Source organism: Echiichthys vipera, assembly GCF_963691815.1.
Source record: "Echiichthys vipera genome assembly, chromosome: 6".
NCBI classification, from domain to species: Eukaryota; Metazoa; Chordata; class Actinopteri; order Perciformes; family Trachinidae; genus Echiichthys; species Echiichthys vipera.
The window spans coordinates 24,717,494-24,738,013 of NC_139831.1; the positions used below are offsets into that span (position 1 = coordinate 24,717,494).

A 20,520-nucleotide genomic window follows, 5' to 3' on the forward strand; every position below is an offset into this window, starting at 1 on the left:
TTATAATATGGGACGGACAGGAAATGGGGTGAAGGAGGGAGGGGAGACATGCAGCAAGGGGCGCAGGTCAGAGTCAAACCCACGGCCACTGCCTCGAGGATCTTCAGCCCTTAGCTGCACTAACCACTGTTCCACCGGCCGCCCCTTATCCAGCATCTTCAAAAACAAAGGTTTACAAAATGCTTTGACAGACAGAGCAAAGACAAAAGCACATAGAAATATACACACACACACACACACACACACACACACACACACACACACACACACACACACGGAGACACTCACACACACACACACACACACACACACACACACACACATTATCAACAAGGCGGAATAAACAATATGATGCTTTTAAAAAACAGAAGAAATGGCAAATGAATAATATTAAAAATGTAATTGACTGATGATAAGGTAAATATGAAAATAAGATAGGATGAAAAATAAATAGATAATCATAAAAAAAGATAAAAACATCACATAAAAATGTGTAAAAATTCAGATTGAAGCGAAGACAGTTTGGGAACTACTGAGCACACGACTGGATGAACGAGACTTGCACAAGCTGTGGGCTCTGTGAGAGTTTGGCTGTTGCTAAATGTAAACTTGTATAACTTCAACACATTAAGGATTTACACTGATATACATTTGTTTTTAATTGATATAAACGCTATGACGCATTGAACGATTATTTGGATAGTGAAGTGAACCTTAATATAAATGTTACATCTGTATTAGGTTATTATTTAGGTTGACTAAACATGACTTAAGTCCCAATAAATGCATAAATAAAAGCATCAATTAATGTATTAATAAATGAATACAGGAATGAATAAATAAATGCATGAATAAATGTATAAATAAATAAATACATAAAAGAATAAATAAATGATTTTCATTTACGTCTACATTTTGTTCTCCTACATTTTTTCATTCATTTATTAATTTATTTCTGTATTTATTCATTCATTCATGCATTTTTTGTATTTATTCATACATTTATTTACGCATGTATTTAACTCAAGTCATGTTTAATCCGCCATAGTTTTTAGGGAGAAATCAACTGGGTTGATATTGTTACAACTGCAAAAGTCAACTCGGTGCAGAGTGAGACCTCGCTTCTTCTAAATCTCTCAGTCACAAACACCTGCAAATGATTGACACATCATTTAACCAATGTGATCAGCGTCAGGGGGCGGGGTGACTGCTCATTGGGCCAATGGAAACATTGCACTCATTTCATCAGGAAGTTATTTAAAGAAGACAACAACACAGACACACGCGTTCATTTGTTTACACACCAGACAGCAGGCAGGCGGTGGAAACAGTTGAGGGCATGCGACATTAACTAAGTAACCTCTGTGTAAAGTGTGTTGCGTGGTTAGTCTTCTCCGCCGCACCAAAATGTACAAAAGTGTCCGAATATGGCTTCTCTTCCTGCTTCTTCACACACTGGCTCTTGTTGTTTTGGCAAGAAGAGGTAACGTGTCGTTAGAGTTTGTACGTAGCAAATGTTGAATGAATATCTAGTGAACCTTACTACAGTGACTTTAAATAGATAGACTGGTGTTCCTATCTTTCCTCGGCAGATGGTTTGAGTGGTGTGTTTTAGGTTGTCACCGTGCCTGAACAGTAAATCACATTAGCGCTTAATGAGTGCTAATTGTGTTTGTTTAGCGTCTGTAGCTAGAGTTAGCGGGCATTAATTCACTTCATTTACTCATTCAAGGGTGCTTTGTTAGACAGTTGCACTTCATGGCTTATTGAATTTGATATTAGTTGAAGTGAAACCTGCTAGTTTCTGGTATTTATGTTATTCAGTGTCAATTTAGTAACTTTCCACTGTACTTGTTGCTGCATTTGGATACCAGCACTAGTGTAAGATGTACTTTACTTGGATAGTCTGGCTTCCCCCCTACCTTCTATTTTGCTTTCCTTAGCAGCAACCTGGAAACCATGTCTGAACTCATGACTTCACATGTTCATTTCAAAGCTTATAAAGCAGTGAAAAGCATGAATGAACCTTGTTGTGTGTGTTTGCTTTCAGAAAGGAGAAATGTCCTTTTCATCATGGCAGATGATTTGCGGACGTCTTTAGGCTGCTACGGGGATGCTGTGGCAAAATCACCAAATATTGACCAACTGGCTTCCAAAAGCCAAGTTTTTCTTAATGCATATGCACAGGTAAATTTGAGTCGCATATGTTTATTGTGTGAAATATGACCTCAGGTAAAACTAATACGGTGCGTTTTCCTTTTCAGCAAGCCGTGTGTGCTCCCAGTCGTACGTCCATGTTAACTAGTCGAAGACCTGACACCACCAGGCTCTATGACTTCAACTCCTACTGGAGAGTCCATTCTGGAAACTTCACGACACTGCCACAGTACTTTAAATCTAGAGGGTACTTCACCATGTCTGTGGGCAAGGTATTTCATCCAGGTGAGACTAAGAATACACACTTTTAATAATAGAAAGAATTATCCAAACTTAAGGGATAAAGCATAGTTTTCACAAGCAGATTATTCTGGCACTGTAGACAATTGATGTCACAATGAAGTGATACAGACATCCCTGGTTTCCACTGAAACTGCAGCAAGAAGCACATCTTTCACACAAGTTAAAGGTGAAATGAGTAAGATTTGGCCAGATGTTTAGGTCGACTGAAGTTATAGTCATGATGTCATGCCAAAGATATGTTGCAGAGATATCTGTTTAAAATCACCATGCTAACCAGCTAGCCCTGTCCCATCCTGTCCGATAAAACCATTTGTACCTTGACCAGCAGTGATGAGTCAATGTAGCATCCCGTCTCGGGGTATAGTGGGGCCACATTTGACTTTGACTCCTCCTCATCTCTCTTACCAAAAAAGGGCATTGATACGACATCCATCTGGCTGACGAATTGAACTGAATTTTTGCTACGTCCTTATTGGATCAGCCAGGAAGTCACTATGGTTGGGGCTTGGTCCTCTAGTGGTGAGTTAGAGGGGGCAGTGACAAGTGCGTCTCGCTGAGCTCCTTCTCCAGTCTTCCACAGTCTTGCTGGCTCTAAGTGAAAACGAGTTTAGTCTTACCAGTACCAAGTAGTGCTTTGTCCCTCTTGCTGGTTCATAGTTTTTTTTAAAAAACCAGAAGGACATGGAAGCCTCTATAGAGGTTACCCATCCTATTTAAATACAGATAAGAAATGATTCACTCAGGAGGATAAGTCAGATTGTTTGCAGAGGTAATTGTACACCAATGAGGATTTATGAATGCAGAAGTTGATTTGAGGTAATTTATTCCTTACAACGCTACACAGTGTCCCTTTTTAAATGATGTTTTTTTAAGAAGTACCCAATCATAACTTGGTTGTTTACTTTCAAAAGGTCTTTCTTTACCCATCATTGTATATCCAGTGGTACAGTATATTAGCAACAATGGTTGTGTTGTATTTTCTTTCTTTAGGTATCGCCTCTAACTACACTGATGACTACCCCTACAGCTGGTCTATCCCTGCCTACCACCCAGCTTCAAGTAGATATGAGAAAGAAAAGGTTTGAATGGGGAAAAGTATATTTGACACATGTACCATGTTAACAGTTGTGTATGACAAAAAGGCAAATGTAGCTATAATTTCAGAAAGATTATCCTCACCCCCCTGCTGTTCAAAATGGTTTATAGACTTGTTGATATTTTAGGATAAACACTAAAAAGGAAAATAGAATAACATTGAGAGCTGAAAACCCTTTCTGCCAGAAGTCTGGTTTAATGTAGGCAACCAAACTACTGATGTTTAGGAATAGGTAATGGCTTTGATTAAAAAAGACACTTTATGGCAGAAAGTCCTGAAGAATAACTCCACCCTGAATTTCATTGTAATTAATGAATAATACATTTACATTTTTATTTTGCAGTTTAATATTTTTATTTACCATCACAGTAACATATTGTCACATCAAACCCTATCACAGGGTTGACGCATAGTTGACAAGTTTCCCCACTTGAACATCATCTTGAGTGAAAAGAAAATAATCTGCACGTCTTTTGGACTGTGGGAAAGATTAGATTCGTCTCATTTACGCCTGAAGAAGGAAATCACTCCCCTCTTCATTCGGCGGAAGAATTTGAGAACTCTCCTGCCGGCTCCATGACGGCTGATGTTGACATCGTCCGGAGGTGTTTCGGCATCGGCGGGACCATCTTTTGAATCCGTTGTGGCTGCAGTCCGGTCCGCTGAGCCAACACCAGCACTGGCGCCTTCTGAAGCTCCATCCCTGGACCCAGCGGCAGCTGAGGCTCTGTCATCCAATGTTAAACAAGCAGCGTTGGAGTTGTCATAAAAGGAAGTAGCAGCAGTTCCTGACTTTTCATGAGTAGAAGTATCATTATCACTGACTCCATCAGGTAAATCAGCTGCAGCTGAAGCTCTGTCATCCAATGTTAAACAAGCAGCGTTGGAGTTGTCATAAAAGGAAGTAGCAGCAGTTCCTGACTTTTCATGAGTAGAAGTATCATTGTCACTGACTCCATCAGGTAAATCAGCAGCAGCTGAAGCTCTGTCATCCAATGTTAAACAAGCAGCATTGGAGTTGTCATAAAAGGAAGTAGCAGCAGTTCCTGTCTTTTCATGAGTAGAAGTATCATTGTCACTGACTCCATCAGGTAAATCAGCAGCAGCTGAGGCTCTGTCATCATAGGTAACATCGACAGTCTGCTCAGGGCAAGACATTTTTGCTGCTCGATGGTCGTCACTGTCGTCAGCACTGGAACTCTTTTGTTCACTTTCATTGAGAGACACAGGTCCTTGTCTCTGGATCATCAGGTCCCAAAGGCTGCTGTCCAACATCTCGAAGGCGAGGCAGGACATGTCCTGGAACATGAAATTATCGGTGAATCTCACCAAGTCCGCCTTCTCTGGATCAACGGCTCTGAGTTCTTCTAGCATCTCCACTTCTCTTTGAATGATGCCGTCTTCACTCTCTTTGTGGATCTTGATGACTGTAGTCGCCAGTGTTTTTAAGTTGAGACACTTGGCCAATTTTCCAAAACAGCCTTCGTCATTAAAATCCAACACAAAGTATTGTGCAGACCTGCTGGAGATTATGTCTTTCTTTCTTATCTGAAATGGTGCAGGGGAAGACGTATTTGCTGCTTGGTGGTCCTCATCATCGTCAGCACTGGAAGTCCCAGATGGCTCTCTCTGCAAACTGTTCTTGTGATCTGTGTATGAAGGATCACTGTTGCATGCTTGGGGGTCATCATCATCATAAAGGGAGCTTCCACTGTGCAAGTCTGTTGACTGGGTGTCTCTGATTGAATCCACTGATTCATTTGAATCATCCAGAGGGCAAACGCTCATCAACTCAAAAGCCACCTCTGCATACAAGCTGGAATCCCTGTCCTCTTCAAGGTGTTTCATTGTAACAAAAGAGTGTTTCAGGGCCTGCTCTGGCGTGATTCGCGTCACACCATCAGGATCGAGCAGTCGTTTTAAGAGGTCTAAAAATGCCATCCTGTCCGTATGCTCTACATGGTCGTCTCCATCATAGTAGCTCTCTACTGCTTCATCCAAATTTAAAGCATTGTTAAGAAACCACTTTTTAACTTTGGGCTGCACACCAGCTGACCTCTTGTATTCTTCTGGTGTCTTCAGTCTCCACCCTGGATTAGTTGAGTCCTGTTTCCTGCAGAAAAACTGGCAGGTGTTTTCACCAGCATTCAGCAGGTGGTCTCCTGGCTGACCAACTAAATGGCAAACTGCTGCCATTGTTTGGTATGTTGATTCTCCAGGGAAGAGGTTTTTGTCAAAATACAGGAATGCCATGAGGCATCCCAGACTCCACATGTCAATGGCTTCAGACAGGGGGAGGCCCAAGTTCACCTCTGGAGCTCTGTATGCATTAGGTTGCATGATCATTCCCACCTCTACTTCGGAGGCTGGCATGGCCAAACCAAAGTCGATTAGTTTCACCCTGAAGGGCTCATCCTGGTGGTTGACAAGCATGACGTTGTCAGGTTTCAGGTCTGTGTGGAGAATGCCGATACCCTTCAAGGCTTCAAATGCAACAAGTAGCTGATGTGTGATAGGACGGATTTCATTGAGAGACAATGGTCCCCGGTTCTCGATCATCAGGTCCCAAAGGCTGCTGTCCAACATCTCGAAGGCGAGGCAGGACATGTCCTGGAACATGAAATTATCGGTGAATCTCACCAAGTTCTTCTTCTCGGGATCAACGGCTCTGAGTTCTTCTAGCATCTCCACTTCATTTTCAATGATGCCATCTTCACTCTCTTTGTGGATCTTGATGGCTGCCGTCTCCATTGTTTTTAAGTTGACACACTTTGCCACTTTGCCAAAACATCCTTCTCCATTAAAATCCAATACAAGGTAGTGTACAGACCCGCTGGAGATGATGTCATGTTTTCTTATCGGAAATGGTGCAGGGGAAGACATTGTTGCTGTCCAAATGTTTCCAAACAATATTCAAAAGTTGAGTTGAAATGGAGTTGATGTCTCTCTTCTGACCACAGGGTGATTTATGGTGGAACTGTCTATGATGTCATAATGTTGTGACGCATCCAAACAGAATTCCAAATGAGAACCCAGAGACATCACATTCTATGACCAAAATCTCACCCCAGAAAATCTTGCAATGTTTGCTATTTCTCTGGGTTAAAAGTTGCCTCGCAATATCAGTACATAAATGCAGAGCATCAGTCATTAAGAAGTTTGGCTTTAACTTTGAAGTTAGAAGAGAAGATCCCCGCTTCTTCTTTTTTTTACACATCTTTTTGTTGACTTTTCTGTCAAGTACAACAACATTTCATGCATACACTGTTACAAAAAAGTAAAAGAAACTTGTGGAAGACTAACAATTAACTGTCCTATACAGTGTATGCTGAAGGCGACAAATTTCTAAACTAAGCCAGAACGGCTACTACAAATGAACCGTACTTTACTCTTATCCAATCCCACCCACTGTTATACAAAAGAAAAAAGAGAAAGAGACAGCAAAACAAAACATTCATTAAAATGACATATATTCAAATTATAAAAACGATAATGGAATGAAAAAAATGTATAATAATAATTATAATAATAATAATAATAATAAGGGGGGGGCATCTAGTCACTCTCTGGGTGGATTGTGGTTCTATCTAAATACTCTAAGAAGGGTTTTGTCAAAAGTGTTATCCGAACCCGCCAGTGAAACTCTAATCTTCATAAGTTTAATATGAATTAGGACCTCTCTAAGCTAGCTATTGTGTGAAGGTGGAAGAACATGTTTCCATTTAAACAGGAGAGGACGTCTGGCCAATAGAGTTGTAAAGGCCAGTACCTGGCGCTTGGATGCATGGAGATTAGGTGTCATAAGTGGAGGAGAGCCAAACAGGGCCAAACAGGGCCGAGCGGGGCTCAGGGGAAGATCCATATCAAGCACTGTAGCAAGTGTGTCGAAGATTTGGCTCCAAAAGCCATTGAGGTTCGGACTGGACCAAAACATATATGAGTGATTAGCAGGTGACCGCTTACATCCATTACAGCTGTCCCCTCCACTTTTAAATATATTATAAATATTTAGTGTGGCAGCAGTTTGGATTCCCGGTTGAGACATAAAGAGAGTGATCTTAACTATGATTTTTGCCATAATTGACCAGCTCTACCCCAGTACAATTTGTAGCTTTTCCTTATTGGAACGTTTTTTTAACTGTGTGTGTCAGTTGTAAATATTGGCCATTAACCTGGATGACACTGTCTTCCTTAGTACTCAAGAATGTTAACTGATAAAGCAATAATAATGCTGAATAATGAGAGGGGAAAAGCAAGTCAGTCGACTGTGACGTTGACCATTCTGACCACGTGTGAATGGAAACGATGTGAACTTTCTTGTGGCATTAGTTTACCAGACCGGCCAACAGAGACTGAAGAGTGAAACTGACATGTACATCTCAGAAGGAACTGTGGATAAATATGACTTTTTAATCATTTGTATAAACTCCTTGTTTTCAGATGTGTAAAGGAGAGGATGGCAGACTCCACGCCAACTTACTGTGTGCCGTGAATGTGACGCAGCAGCCTGGGGGAACGCTTCCTGACCTGGAGAGCACAGATGAGGCAGTAAGGTTACTGAGGAGTCGGGCCAGCAATGACAGTCCTTTCTTCCTGGCTGTAGGCTTTCACAAACCACACATACCCTTCAGGATACCACAGGTACATGACTTAACACCTGTACATGGCTGTAACATGCATTTATGGTTCGATAATGGTTCAATCAAAACCATTATATTGTGAAAACCTGTATTGATATGAGCCTCGGGTGCCAGTCCAGTCAGTTAGTGTTCAAGCTCGTGAGGTTTTGACTTTTACGGCTAGTGATATGGTGACTACTTGAACTACCAAATAACCTTTTGGTAGATCAAGTAGGACAAGGACATACTTTAAGCAAGGAGATAGTGTATGACTGAAGAGTAGTGAAGAGTTTTAACCTTCGAGGCGTGAGGGACGGGATGTTTAGGGGTAGATAACAGCTCAATAATAGATGCCATGCCACAGAGAAGTGGAGTACATCACCTTAAAGCTGGGAACCTGAATATTAATTTGAGATGCAGCTCAGCACTTTGTGATGAGCAACGCTTTTTTAGTCACAAATTGCAATTAACATTATGTTGTGCTTAGATGCTTATTCAAATGTTGAAAGTTTAGAGTGTATACATGCTTAGAACATGACAGAAGTATATGCTGGCAATTAATATGAGCCTTTATGTCTCATACGTTGTTGCAGCAGTTCTGGGTTTCATACCATTTGTTACAAAAGGTTGGTGCTAAATGTGACCCATTTGACCAACCATTTTTTTGAGAATTGATGAAAAATATCCCTCCAAAATACCACATTTAGACACAAAGACCTTAAACATTATAGAAAAATCCATACTCAAAGTATTTGGGATCGAGAATTATATTTTGTGCCGATTGGACAGCGAGCACTTCTGTTGTGTAGACCGCTCAGGAAACACTGATTTATATTCAGATGTTAAGGGCCCTCCTTACCGGTTTTTCCCTACCCAAAATTAAGCACAACTTTAGAGTATTTAGCCCCTTCCTGGCAAGCTACTATAGTTAGCTTGTCTAGTTTCATATGATGCCAATATTGTATTTCTAATTCTTAATGTAAACCAGTCTAGCATCTGAAAGAGATATTTAAGAGAACTAACACATCAATACTGCATCTTTTAGTCTTTTCTCATCAAAGCAGTTTCTGAGACATTGATTAATTAATTTGAGTTGTCACTTAAATTGACCAGTTCTAGCAAATGTTGCTGTTGTGCAACATTCATTTTGATTGTTTGTAATGGTGGGGAAAAAAAACCTTGCTGTGATTTTTATAACTTTCCTGAACAAGTTCACTTGTTAACAGCCTTTGAATCGGCCGGGAAACTGCTTTATCTGTGTATCTGAGCCACAGCTTTGGTACCAGTGGTCAATGGATTCATTTGTTCATTTACAAGGCTCTTCAGTGTAGGAGCGCATTGTATGGTATATCATTCTGCTGTCAGATGATCACATGCTGTACATTTGTTAACATGCTTTTTTGTACAATGACAACCCATCTCATACATTCAGGAGATAATCCACCATTTTAAATGTCTGTGCTGTACGCTTGGGTCATCTTAAAAGAAAGTGTTACCGTTCTGTACCGACACTGACCGGATAAACTTTTGTTGATTACTGCGAACGAGTTGTTGACTAGCATTAGTGGTCATGCACGTCTAATGGGAGCTACATGACTTGATGATGCTGTGAAGAGCCATGTGAAGCCACCTAAACAACAAGCCACCTAAATAACCTAAACCGTATATCTGGCGTCTCTGTATTGCATTGTGTTGGTATTTCTAACACTGTTCATTCATTGTCCATTGTGGACAAAGATTGAATCCTCAGAACCATGGTTTTCAGGAGGCTGAGGACTGAGCAAATAATGCCAGAGAATGACAATGACTGGTGGGGTTTATATGGAGGAGAGTGCACCAGAACAGAATAGCAAGATGTGAGGAACTAGTGCCGTAGAGAACACTGCGTTAAGCCTGGCTGATAAAGGGAACAAACATTAAGTTCCCAGAGAATTAAAGGGAATAGAATAAAGAAAATGAATCTCTTTAAGCTAGAACTGAGAGATGCTTACTTTATGTGAAGTCAATTTAATGAGGACTGATCTAGATGTATGGGAGACACAATTCAGCATGAAGGAGGAAGAGAGCATGATGAAGTGGGAGTTGAATGAGAGGGCAGACAGAATGAACGGAGACAAATTTTAGCATGCCGAAGAGGTTTCCCTGCAAAGTGTAAGCTGAGAGATGAGCAGAGGGAAAAGGTCAGGCCAGCTCCCTCTTTCGGCATTTGATGAATGCTACATGTGACTTACCACATATTGATCTCAGCCAGATTAAAAACGAATGTAACAACAGTTCAGTTTCTGGAAGAATATTACAACAGTAAGCTTGGGAACATCTGCAATACTCAAGTGTGAGAGGAGTTGTAGTCTTTTCCAGGTGTTAATGGTCGCCTGTGTAATATATATCTGCAATAATCACTGTTCTGTAATTTATCTATCAAAAAAGCACCAGTTCTAATTTGTTCTGATTCATTTAATATTAACTGGTTATTTACTTTAATTACCAAAATATCATAATATAAGGCCATGTTAGTGCTTTCACAATACTAATGGGGAAATCAGGGTACTACTGTAATATCAACTAAATTTCAGAAACCATCTGTAATTACCAGAAACTAAAATTTCTCTTCCTTAACTCTTCTTTTAATGCAATACCATAAATAATTCTACTTAAAAATGATGTTTTTTCTTCCTTTGAAACACAAATGCTTGGGTAATATACTTTATTGAACACATCAAGTGTTCGATGGGTTTTTAAAAAGAGCAGAAAATGGTAAACACTCGAGGTTGGCTCCAGAAGCAAGTCACTTCCCTGTTAAAACTATATTAAACTTACTACCTACTTAAATTTTGCATAATTAGGGGCATGGCCTTAGTTGACATGGCATTGGCAGGTGGGTGACGTCACAGGTGGCTAACATAGACTGTAGGCTCCATCCACGCCCGACCTCTTTGCTTATTTTTGTATTAGCTGGAAGTTTGGTGGTTGCGTGGCCACTGCACATTAGTGTGGATTTCTTTTTTTTTTCCTCTTGGAATGTCGTCGGAGACTTTTAGTTTGTAATATTGCAAACACAAGAGCTCTCTCATAGGCTCACTTGCCGTTGTTTTAGCTCATTTGGCAATAGTGTTTTAACAGACATTTATTCAATTGACGTTATTACTTTTAAAGAGGAACATTAGCAAACGCTCATCTTTTGTCTCTTTCCTACTCTGAAGACCTGAGGCCAGATGGCACGACAGCTCCATTAGTACAGAGGAACCTGGCGATATAATGCTTAAATCGATCCTAAAAGTGAAAGGGAGCCAATGGGAAGAAGCTGCAGTGTTGTGGAGCAGTTGGAGTTGAGAGGAAGAAATGGACAAGGCGTCATAGTAGTGGAAGTGTGCAATAGTAAAAGCATGGATACATCTTCCAAATCTTCAGGCTCCTGGAACAAAATGATCTTTCATGTTCCTTAGTTGGGAAAACACACGGAACCGAAGAAGTGGGCCATCACAGTGTAGTATGTGATTCGGTTGTATTTAACATCATTTTGATACATTTTGCTTATACGTTATAGGAATACCTGAGTCTATATCCCATAGACCAAATGTCTCTGGCCCCTGACCCCAATGTCCCTAAACTCCTTCCACCTGTGGCCTACAACCCCTGGACAGACGTGAGGAAAAGAGATGATGTCCAAAAGCTCAACATTAGTTTCCCCTATGGACCAATTCCTAAAGACTTTCAGGTATGAACTGTCTGCTTTCATCACCCTTTTTAAACCATTTATAGCTTGGTTCCCTTGTCGTTACTCCCCGATTTAAATTTACACTAACAGTGCTCTGTGTCGTGTCTTCCAGCTGCGTATCCGCCAGCACTATTACGCTGCTGTGTCTTACATGGACGCTCAAGTTGGGCGGCTGCTCAGTACTCTTGATGATCTGGGGCTGGCTAACAGCACTATGGTGGTGTTCACGTCAGATCACGGTGAGTAGACACATGTTTATGCCAGAGTTTAATTTCTAGTCTAAACACTCATGTTTGTTAGTCTGATAGCTCTGATAGCCATCAGGCCCTCAGTGCACATTATTCAGGCAGTAGTGTTGTAAAAGTAAATAGTGCAGATGTGTGGCAGTTCTGCTTCACCACCAGATGGCAGTGTGGTAACGGCATATCGTGCCATTACCTTCTTCCATCATTTTGCTGTACTGTAACCCAGCTCTTTCTTGCCCTGACTTCTTTTTTTTTTTTAAACTTTGTGGCTTGGAAAGTCAATTTCTTTTAATGTCTCCTTCAGTGAAGGATGCTGGAGTGAATCCTTTCCATGACTGTCTGATATATGTCCCTAGTAAAGCTCAATCAAATGCCATCATTTTTAAATATTAGATGACTGGGAATCTGTATCTAAAATATTATTTTTATGCTTTAGATTCACCGTTTAAGTTCAGTTTTTTCTCCCATCTGCCTCAGTCTTTTTGAACGAACATCTTTCATAATGTCTTTCTTCCTCTTGTTGCAGGGTGGTCGCTAGGAGAACATGGTGAATGGGCTAAATATTCCAATTTTGATGTGACAACTCGTGTCCCACTTATCTTCTATGTTCCTGGGATCACCGTACGCCGCGATCAGATGGAAGAGTTTACGTTCACCTTTATTGATGTCCTCACCGCATCAGAGCTTGACTTTAAATGTAAGGCCCCCTTCACCGACAACGGCTCACTATTAATTTACACAAAACATGTACATCCTTTTATCATTTATAAGCCCCATGTATACCACACAAACAGGAACTCAAGTTTGATTTCATATTTTGTTAAAACGTATTATTATGCCAACCAGATTTTAATGAAGTCTCTGATATACATGAAGACTCCCAAAAGTATCTTGACAGAATTTCACTTTGATATTTTTCCTCAGACAATTTTTTACTCCAAGTGCAAATGGTGCAATGATGATGAAATTTAAGAGCAGGGTATCTAGTAAATTTTAGTGGATATCTTGACTAATTTGCTGTCAGTGGCTGTGTAAGGCTTCCTCTAATTGGCTAACCGCGCTCCCTTCCAGATGACAAAGTTATCAGAAACGTGGTGGAGCTGGTGGATGTTTTTCCTACAGTCTCCTACTTGGCTGGCCTCCAAGCACCGGAACCTTGTCCAGATGTTTCTTTCCAGGTATAAATGGATGAGAGTGAATGCATTTTTTAAATTTTATCTAGTAGTTTTCACTTGCCGTAAGATGAAGAGCCGAGCAGTCTGTAATGCAGTGAATTGCAATAACACTGTGAAACTAGGCAGCGATGATCGAGCAAGAATCAAGACTGCCCATTTCTCGCATTACATGTTTTCAGAAACATGTTTTCGACCACTCGCCATTCATTGCTTTCCAGACTGCTCGGCTCTGGTAGGTTGTTTTCTTTCGGGCTGGGTGGAATCTTGTAGATGACATTAGGAGCGGACAAAGAGAAGTAGAGCTACATCACTTTTTCACAGATCGTCTGTCTCAATGTGTTGTTGGGATATGACTAAAGTTAGAACAACTTTTTGTTATAAAAGTTACCAACTGCAGCCTTAAGATACACACAGAGCATTGGCATTATTCTTGTATAACTTGATTTTTGTCTCAATCACAGTGGCAAAGTTTACTGTTTTTTTTTTAAATTTTATTATTATTAGCAACAGCAACATGGCTCCAGGGAGGCAAAGTTGGTCAGTATGTTGATCGTCCCACCACTTTGGTCCAGGCTGAAATATCAGCCTCCAACTGTAGTAGTGGGAGATATCAGGATTTTCTGACAGCTACAATGTCTTTCACTTAGTGAGATAAGTGCCACCCTATTTGGGCTGGGCGAAAACGCCTCTATCCCGATCATTTAATATCTCGATTAGGGCTGTACGGTTTGGTCTAAAATTTGTATCACAGAATAATTTGAAGCATAGACGTAACAGTATTACATCACGGTATATTAATTTATCTTAAATTTTCTATATAAATACTTCTAAATTACTATACAATTACTGTACTAAGGTATGGGTTTGAGGCTCTTGTGTTTTGTTTGAGTATTTTCTTTTCATGCTATATTATACTATATATATATATATATATATATATGACTTCTTTTTACATTTATCTGACAACTTCAGTTACTAGTTACTTTACCAATGTAGAAATTATCTTCACACTGATACACACTCATTGCAGAGTAAACACAGGCTTCAGAGTGGCTTCTAAACCGATCCTTCTCTGTCCATTCGCTGTTGAATTGCCGATTTTCTGTGTCAACCTTTTGTTTTTGCAAAGTATAAAGAAACGTTGTGATGGTGATTTAACCACAAATTTAAGCAGACCGAAACAATTGCAAAAGCAAAAGCGGCCTGAGAGGAGCGATTCAGAAGCACACGAAGAAGAGCATAGTGGGAGCACACAGAGCGTTGTGGCCTACAGGAAGCGCATGGAGCAAGTCTCCCAGCGCGGCCATATTTGAAGCGCTGAGACTGTTGCGCTGAGATGCGAAAGAGGACAGCAGTCAACATCGGCCACAAATTTACTTTTTCACACAGGCTTCTACTCAAAGGGGCTGTAAATATTCCCTTGCGGGCCGGATCCATTTTTGTTTGGCCTGGACGCATTGTGTGGTTACATCAGAGCTGCTCTGTCGGTTACACAGTAGAGTCAAAATCCATTTCATTGCGCAAATTCCTACAGTCTACCGTTTATACCATACACCCCTAATCTCAAGACAAATTACACAAATGTAGTATGTTTCCTGATTATTCAGTAGTCTATATGAATTAACCACATGGTGAAGCATTTTGCGTACTCACAAATGAAAAGTACGGAGTGCAAAATGAATACAACATACAAGGATCAGAACGTAAAGCGTTGTCCAAATGACGCAATGCATAAACAATTCTATATCATTTTGACAATATCACCCAGCCCTACATCAAAGCGCTGACAGAATGGCTGCAGTGCCACCGTCGCCACAAGATGAGATCTTAATAAAATAGAGTACGAACATTTATAGAGTAAAGTGAGTTCATTTTTAAGGAGTTTCATGGCATTTATTTGTTTTTCCTGCCCCATAACTGCTACAAATATGAAAAAAAGGACATCAGGTTTGACTACGGATTTAGTAGTAATGGACATGGAATCACGCATTAATCTGCTAACATGTCAAAAGTTGTCATTGTGAGAATGTAAGCATGTTGATATTAGAATTTGGCCGCAGCCTTACAGAGTGGTTAGAATGGCTGTAGACTCTCTGTAGTCTCGCTGTATTTACTTTTTTAAATCTCGTTTGTATTTAAATGTAATTGTCCTTAACTTTGACTGAGCTTGTTGAACTTCTGTAATATACTTCCTTTAGCTGGGACCGTGTTTTCATGTTACTTCACATTTTCTACAAATTGCAGCACAAGAACAGAACCGAGACTCTCAGGCACCTCTGTACAGCTAGTCCAAACGGCCTTGTATTAACATTGCCAAACCAAATGAAACGAGAAGTAAGCGCTCTATAAACAGGCCCAAACTGTGATCTAATGCACTCTGACATTTATTTCCTTTACTCTGCGCTCTGTTTTCTTGCTTTCAGGAGGAGTTGTGTACAGAAGGAGACAACCTGGCCTACACTTTCCGACACCAAGAAAGAGGAAAGGACGAGGAAGCCATATCTTTTAGCCAGTACCCTCGACCTGCTGACACACCACAGGTACCAGACTAAGTGTTTAGAAAAGCCTGTTAAAAAGCTCTCATGAGCTGTCTAAAGGTTAAACCATTATCATTTCTATTGTTCAGAAAGCAGGCATACTCTTTTAATTCATATGTCACACTTTTACTTTTAATGAGTGGATTTTATAGATGCATATAAAATGTTGAAATTGGTGAAGGTCACGTTGAATGACTGTTGCCACTCTTTGACCCCTCTGCATTGTTTATTCGAGCTGAGATTTAATATGGAATTAACATATCCAGATGAGCGCTGCACCTGCTGCAGGTTGGTTTCACTACAGAGCAGTTAGACAGCCTGACATCAGTAGATGCTTTTACACTTCAATATTCTTCTTTTAGGTGAACTCTGACCTCCCCAACCTTAAAGACATAACGATCATGGGTTACTCTCTGCGCTCCTGGGACTATAGATACACACTCTGGCTGGGATTCAACCCAAAAACATATCAGGTTGGTGCATTACATACCTGCACAGCATGCAAATCATCTCTTATCTGTCTCTTTCTATTATTCTCCTCCCGTATGTATGTACGTACGAGGTTCAGGCTGGGGAGTTGTGGGAGTTGGATCCATCCGTCTTGTCTGGCACAATGTGTTGGAGACATTTTTTTTCCTTGACGGTAACAGATTATATTTGTCTATCATCCATCTGCCTCTCCATCTAGGTGAACGTTACAGACGTCCATGCTGGAGAGTTGTACATGTTAGCAGGTGACCCCGGTCAGGATAAGAACATCTATAGTGACTCTGACCACCGCGTGATGATGACAAAGATGGCCAGCCTGCCTCGCGTAAGTTTAAATTAATTGTGGAAAAAAACAAAACACACAATTTGCACTCATCTTTCCATTCATTTACTGACTTGTGGTTTCTGTCCAGACTGTGGGTCTGCAGATGAGAATGAGGCTGCAGCTCCTCTACCTCTCAGCGGGGATGAAAACGAGTAGAAGGGAGGCGTGATGACAAGAATAAAACCCAACAGATGGACAGATGGAGACAAGTACAAAGGGAAGATGGATGGATGAAAAACTATCTAGAAAGGGATGCCTTGAATATTTTATTAAAATGCAGGCTTGATTTAGTATAATGGGGTATTAATCTTTCAGGCTCACTTCTTCAGGCTAATGTTCCTTGTTAAGAACTCATTGGCAGGCAGATCAACACAGCAAAGGGAATAAGAAAGCACTTCCATAACACCCATGTGCATGGAAACTAATTGGTTTGTCTTTCTGCTGCTAAACAGAACTTCCTGTGTTTTCATTGTCGAGCCTCTTCGCACCTGTCATTGGCGTCTGTATGAAATTATGATTCATTATTTTCACAGTAGACAGATTTCTGATTATGTATGTGCTTTCAGAGAAGCAGGGATATGTGGCTACCTAGCAGGCAATTAGCAAAACACAAAGATGGGAAGCAGGGGAAACAGCTTTTATTAACACCTTTTTATCATGTTTGCTCAACTTGTGCACAAACAGAAATGTAAAAGGGAATTTTTTTTCAGGAACTCACTGCACCTGGGCAAAAAGTTCCAGCACTTATCTCCTCAGAACGTTTACATTTCTGTTTATATACACAATTGGGATTAAATTTGTTAATTAGAAAAATGTACAGCTTGCTGCCTTTGATGGTTAGGTCAAGGCATGACGAGCAGGGTTGTTTCAGGTTAGGGTAAGAATAGCAGAGTTAGCCGATCGCTCAGAGCAGGGCGGGCCATGCCTTAGCCGTCCTAGGGGGAAAAATACAGCAAAGCAGGCAACATGTTTTCAGACATTACATGACATGTCGGATTGGCCATGACAGCAATGCCTCCTCTGTGAACATAACATTTTACAAGCTGCTATCGGCCGAGTCATTTCATCTGAAGGAATATTGAGAAAACCTGAATTATGAGGCCTTTTGATTAGCAGCGACACCAGTTTCTCCTTTTTATCAGAGAGCTCCTCAGTGGTCTATTGATCATCCCGTCTGCCTCAGGTGTCGTCTTAGCTGTTGTACTTGAAAGTGACAAAAAGGGACTTGCACGGGTTTGTACTGTAGTGTTGAACAATATGACAATTCTATTTGCACTTGATGTCACTTGCAGCTGTTTGCCTCCCTGCTTGTAAACAGTCAGTTCAGATCAATTTGTTGACCCAAAATGAAGTGAGTAAAAGCCACCCATAATAATTCAATGCAAATGAAACAGACTGGAGTGACATTTTACTGCTGTTCCCGTGCATGAACATTTTGCACTGTGGCAATTTAGAGGAAAGCAATTTCAGCTTGAGTTTCAGGTCCAACAATGAATCGAGGGGATGCGGTCTGTCAACTTTTATTGTTGGCTGCACTGGCTTCATGTTGATAGGATGCAGAGGAATCATGTAATCAGTAGGTTTTAGTCGTTTTTTTGATACATCAAACCCCGTTGACATCAATGCATTTGTGATCGTTTACATAGGTTTTTTTTTTTTCTTTAGTAGTGTCCTGTAATATAAAGTGTCTATACGGATGGTCCCTAACGATAGAAACGTGAGCTTATCCTTGAGTTAGGTTTCATCAGAGCAGCTCCGAGACGGGGCTCCAGCTTTCTGAAGGGAAAATAAAAAATAAATGCTGCAGAAATAATTCAAATTTAATGTTTGCCAAGGACATGCTGTTCATTTATTTATGTCTGATTCAATAAGTTTGTTGGAATAAAAATAAATTGCAGAAAAAGTTGACACTGTTTTTTTAGTAACTTATGGATCACGACCTCCTCCAGTGTGTTTGTGCCTGTATTCCTGTGTTTGTCCTGCTGAAACAAAGCACACTTTGCAGCACACACACACACACACACACACACACACACACACACACACACACACACACACACACACACACACACACACACACACACACACACACACACACACACCACCATTGTGCTGTGATGCATTTTGTGCTTACACCACAGCAGACGTGTAAAGCTGCAGAGCAGTGAGGGACCTCCTCAGGGACCTCTCCAGTCTATTCTGTTTTCTCTCTGTCGTTTCTCTCCTCCGGAGCAGAGAATGCTTTGCTCTCTGACGTTGGAGAGATTTGGACCATACTGAACATTTCCTAATTTGTGCATGATTCCACAGAATCAAATCTGTTCAGGCAACACAAACGGTTAAAAGCCTTGTAATTGCATTTTTTGAAATGCAGTATGAATTCAGTCTCTTGCTTTTTTTGAGTTTTCTTACCGTTTTCAATTTCTGGGCAATCATGCAGAACGTGTCAAACAGCTTGAGGTGAAATCTGTATGCTACGAATGAAAAGTCCAAATTTTCCCAAAGACCAGGGAAACGCTTCACATCTCTCCCCTGTGAGTTTCACCTCGTAATCATTTCTTCTTTTCATTCCATTTAACTCTCCTTCACACAACATGCATATTTTCCTCATGGGTTGCAGTTGTACATTTCTTTATGGTCTATCTCTAACTATCTCAGTTATAGATCGTTTCATAAGAAATGTGTATTTGTAAATGAAGATGGTTGATTATGGTTAGCTAGAGAGACCAAAACAGGTTTTGAACCAGGCTGTTGGGCATTATAACAAGGGGTCTATGGGAATTGACTCCCTTTCGGAGCTGACCTCAAGTGGCCATTCAAGGAACTGCAGTTTATGGCACGTCTGCGTTTCCTTCATTTTTCAGACCCGGGGGTTGCTGCTTGGTTCCTTGATGACGTGATACACAATCCTGCCTCTACTTTCATGCAATTCTACTAATATTCAGTCCGAGGAGGTAAAGTGCATAGACGCATCACAACATAGGCAGAGACTTGAGCGTGTATGTAAACAATTTTACAGTTAAAAATGTACATTTTTAAGGAAATGCCACCCTTGAAGTCCGAGTTTGTTAGACATCAAGGATGCGCACAATCAATTTTGGTAAGAGACACTGATTTGAGCAAACAGTTTGTTATAGAGATGTAGAGAACTTGTTAGCATAGCAAACTGTTGCCTGATTTACACATACAGCACATAGTTCCTTATTTACAACAGCAGAGCCATTAGCATTCATTTGGAGTCGTTTTTCGTGAATTTAAATCCAACATTTGTTTCCTTTGACTTCTGTTTGGTCTCCACCAGCTTACAGGAACATATCTCACTCTTCAGCTGCTATATTCCCCACTGTGCTCACCAGCCAGTCACTATGTATGTATGTATGTATGTCTGTTTGTTTTGGTGGGTTTATCAGGACCATTCCAGTCTGAATTGTCTGGTCATGATTTGTAATGGAGGTGTAAGTGCAGCTGGAACTGCTCTCCTCTCCTCTGCCTGAATTCAAGTCAGCCCATATTTCTGCCTCAGTGGTTTTATCAGATCAATATTTATCATCACAAGCGGTGATCTTTGCCCGCGATCAAATTGATCTAATGGCAATTACATTACTGTTTACCTGCTGTCTTTTCCCTCTCTTCCTCTGCTGCTGCCCTTTCCTTTTCTCTCTCCATCTTACCTGCTCCTTCCCTCCAATCTACTCTGTCTTTGTCTCACTCTCATAGTCTATCATTATGTATCAAACACTGGTAATAGCATTACCGCTATGGGCTCATATTCTGGCAGGTCATGCTGCCTTTCTGTTAACGGTGCCGACATACACAATTACATTAGAGAGAGGGAAGAGTGTGTAAAAAAAAAAAAAAA

The 20,520-nt window shown here is 40.6% G+C and overlaps 1 protein-coding gene across 1 annotated transcript; it reads left to right on the plus strand.

Moving 5' to 3' along the window:
• The first annotated feature begins 1,297 nt into the window (after positions 1–1,297).
• ids (iduronate 2-sulfatase) lies at positions 1,298–18,434 on the plus strand. Its single transcript, XM_083915902.1, has 13 exons — positions 1,298–1,483; positions 2,051–2,187; positions 2,265–2,442; positions 3,451–3,539; positions 7,997–8,197; positions 11,720–11,890; positions 12,003–12,129; positions 12,662–12,832; positions 13,207–13,313; positions 15,734–15,850; positions 16,210–16,320; positions 16,536–16,661; positions 16,750–18,434. The coding sequence occupies exons 1-13, from the start codon at positions 1,408–1,410 to the stop codon at positions 16,828–16,830; spliced, it is 1,692 nt and encodes a 563-aa protein (XP_083772028.1). The 5' UTR covers positions 1,298–1,407; the 3' UTR covers positions 16,831–18,434.
• The last annotated feature ends 2,086 nt before the right edge of the window (positions 18,435–20,520 follow it).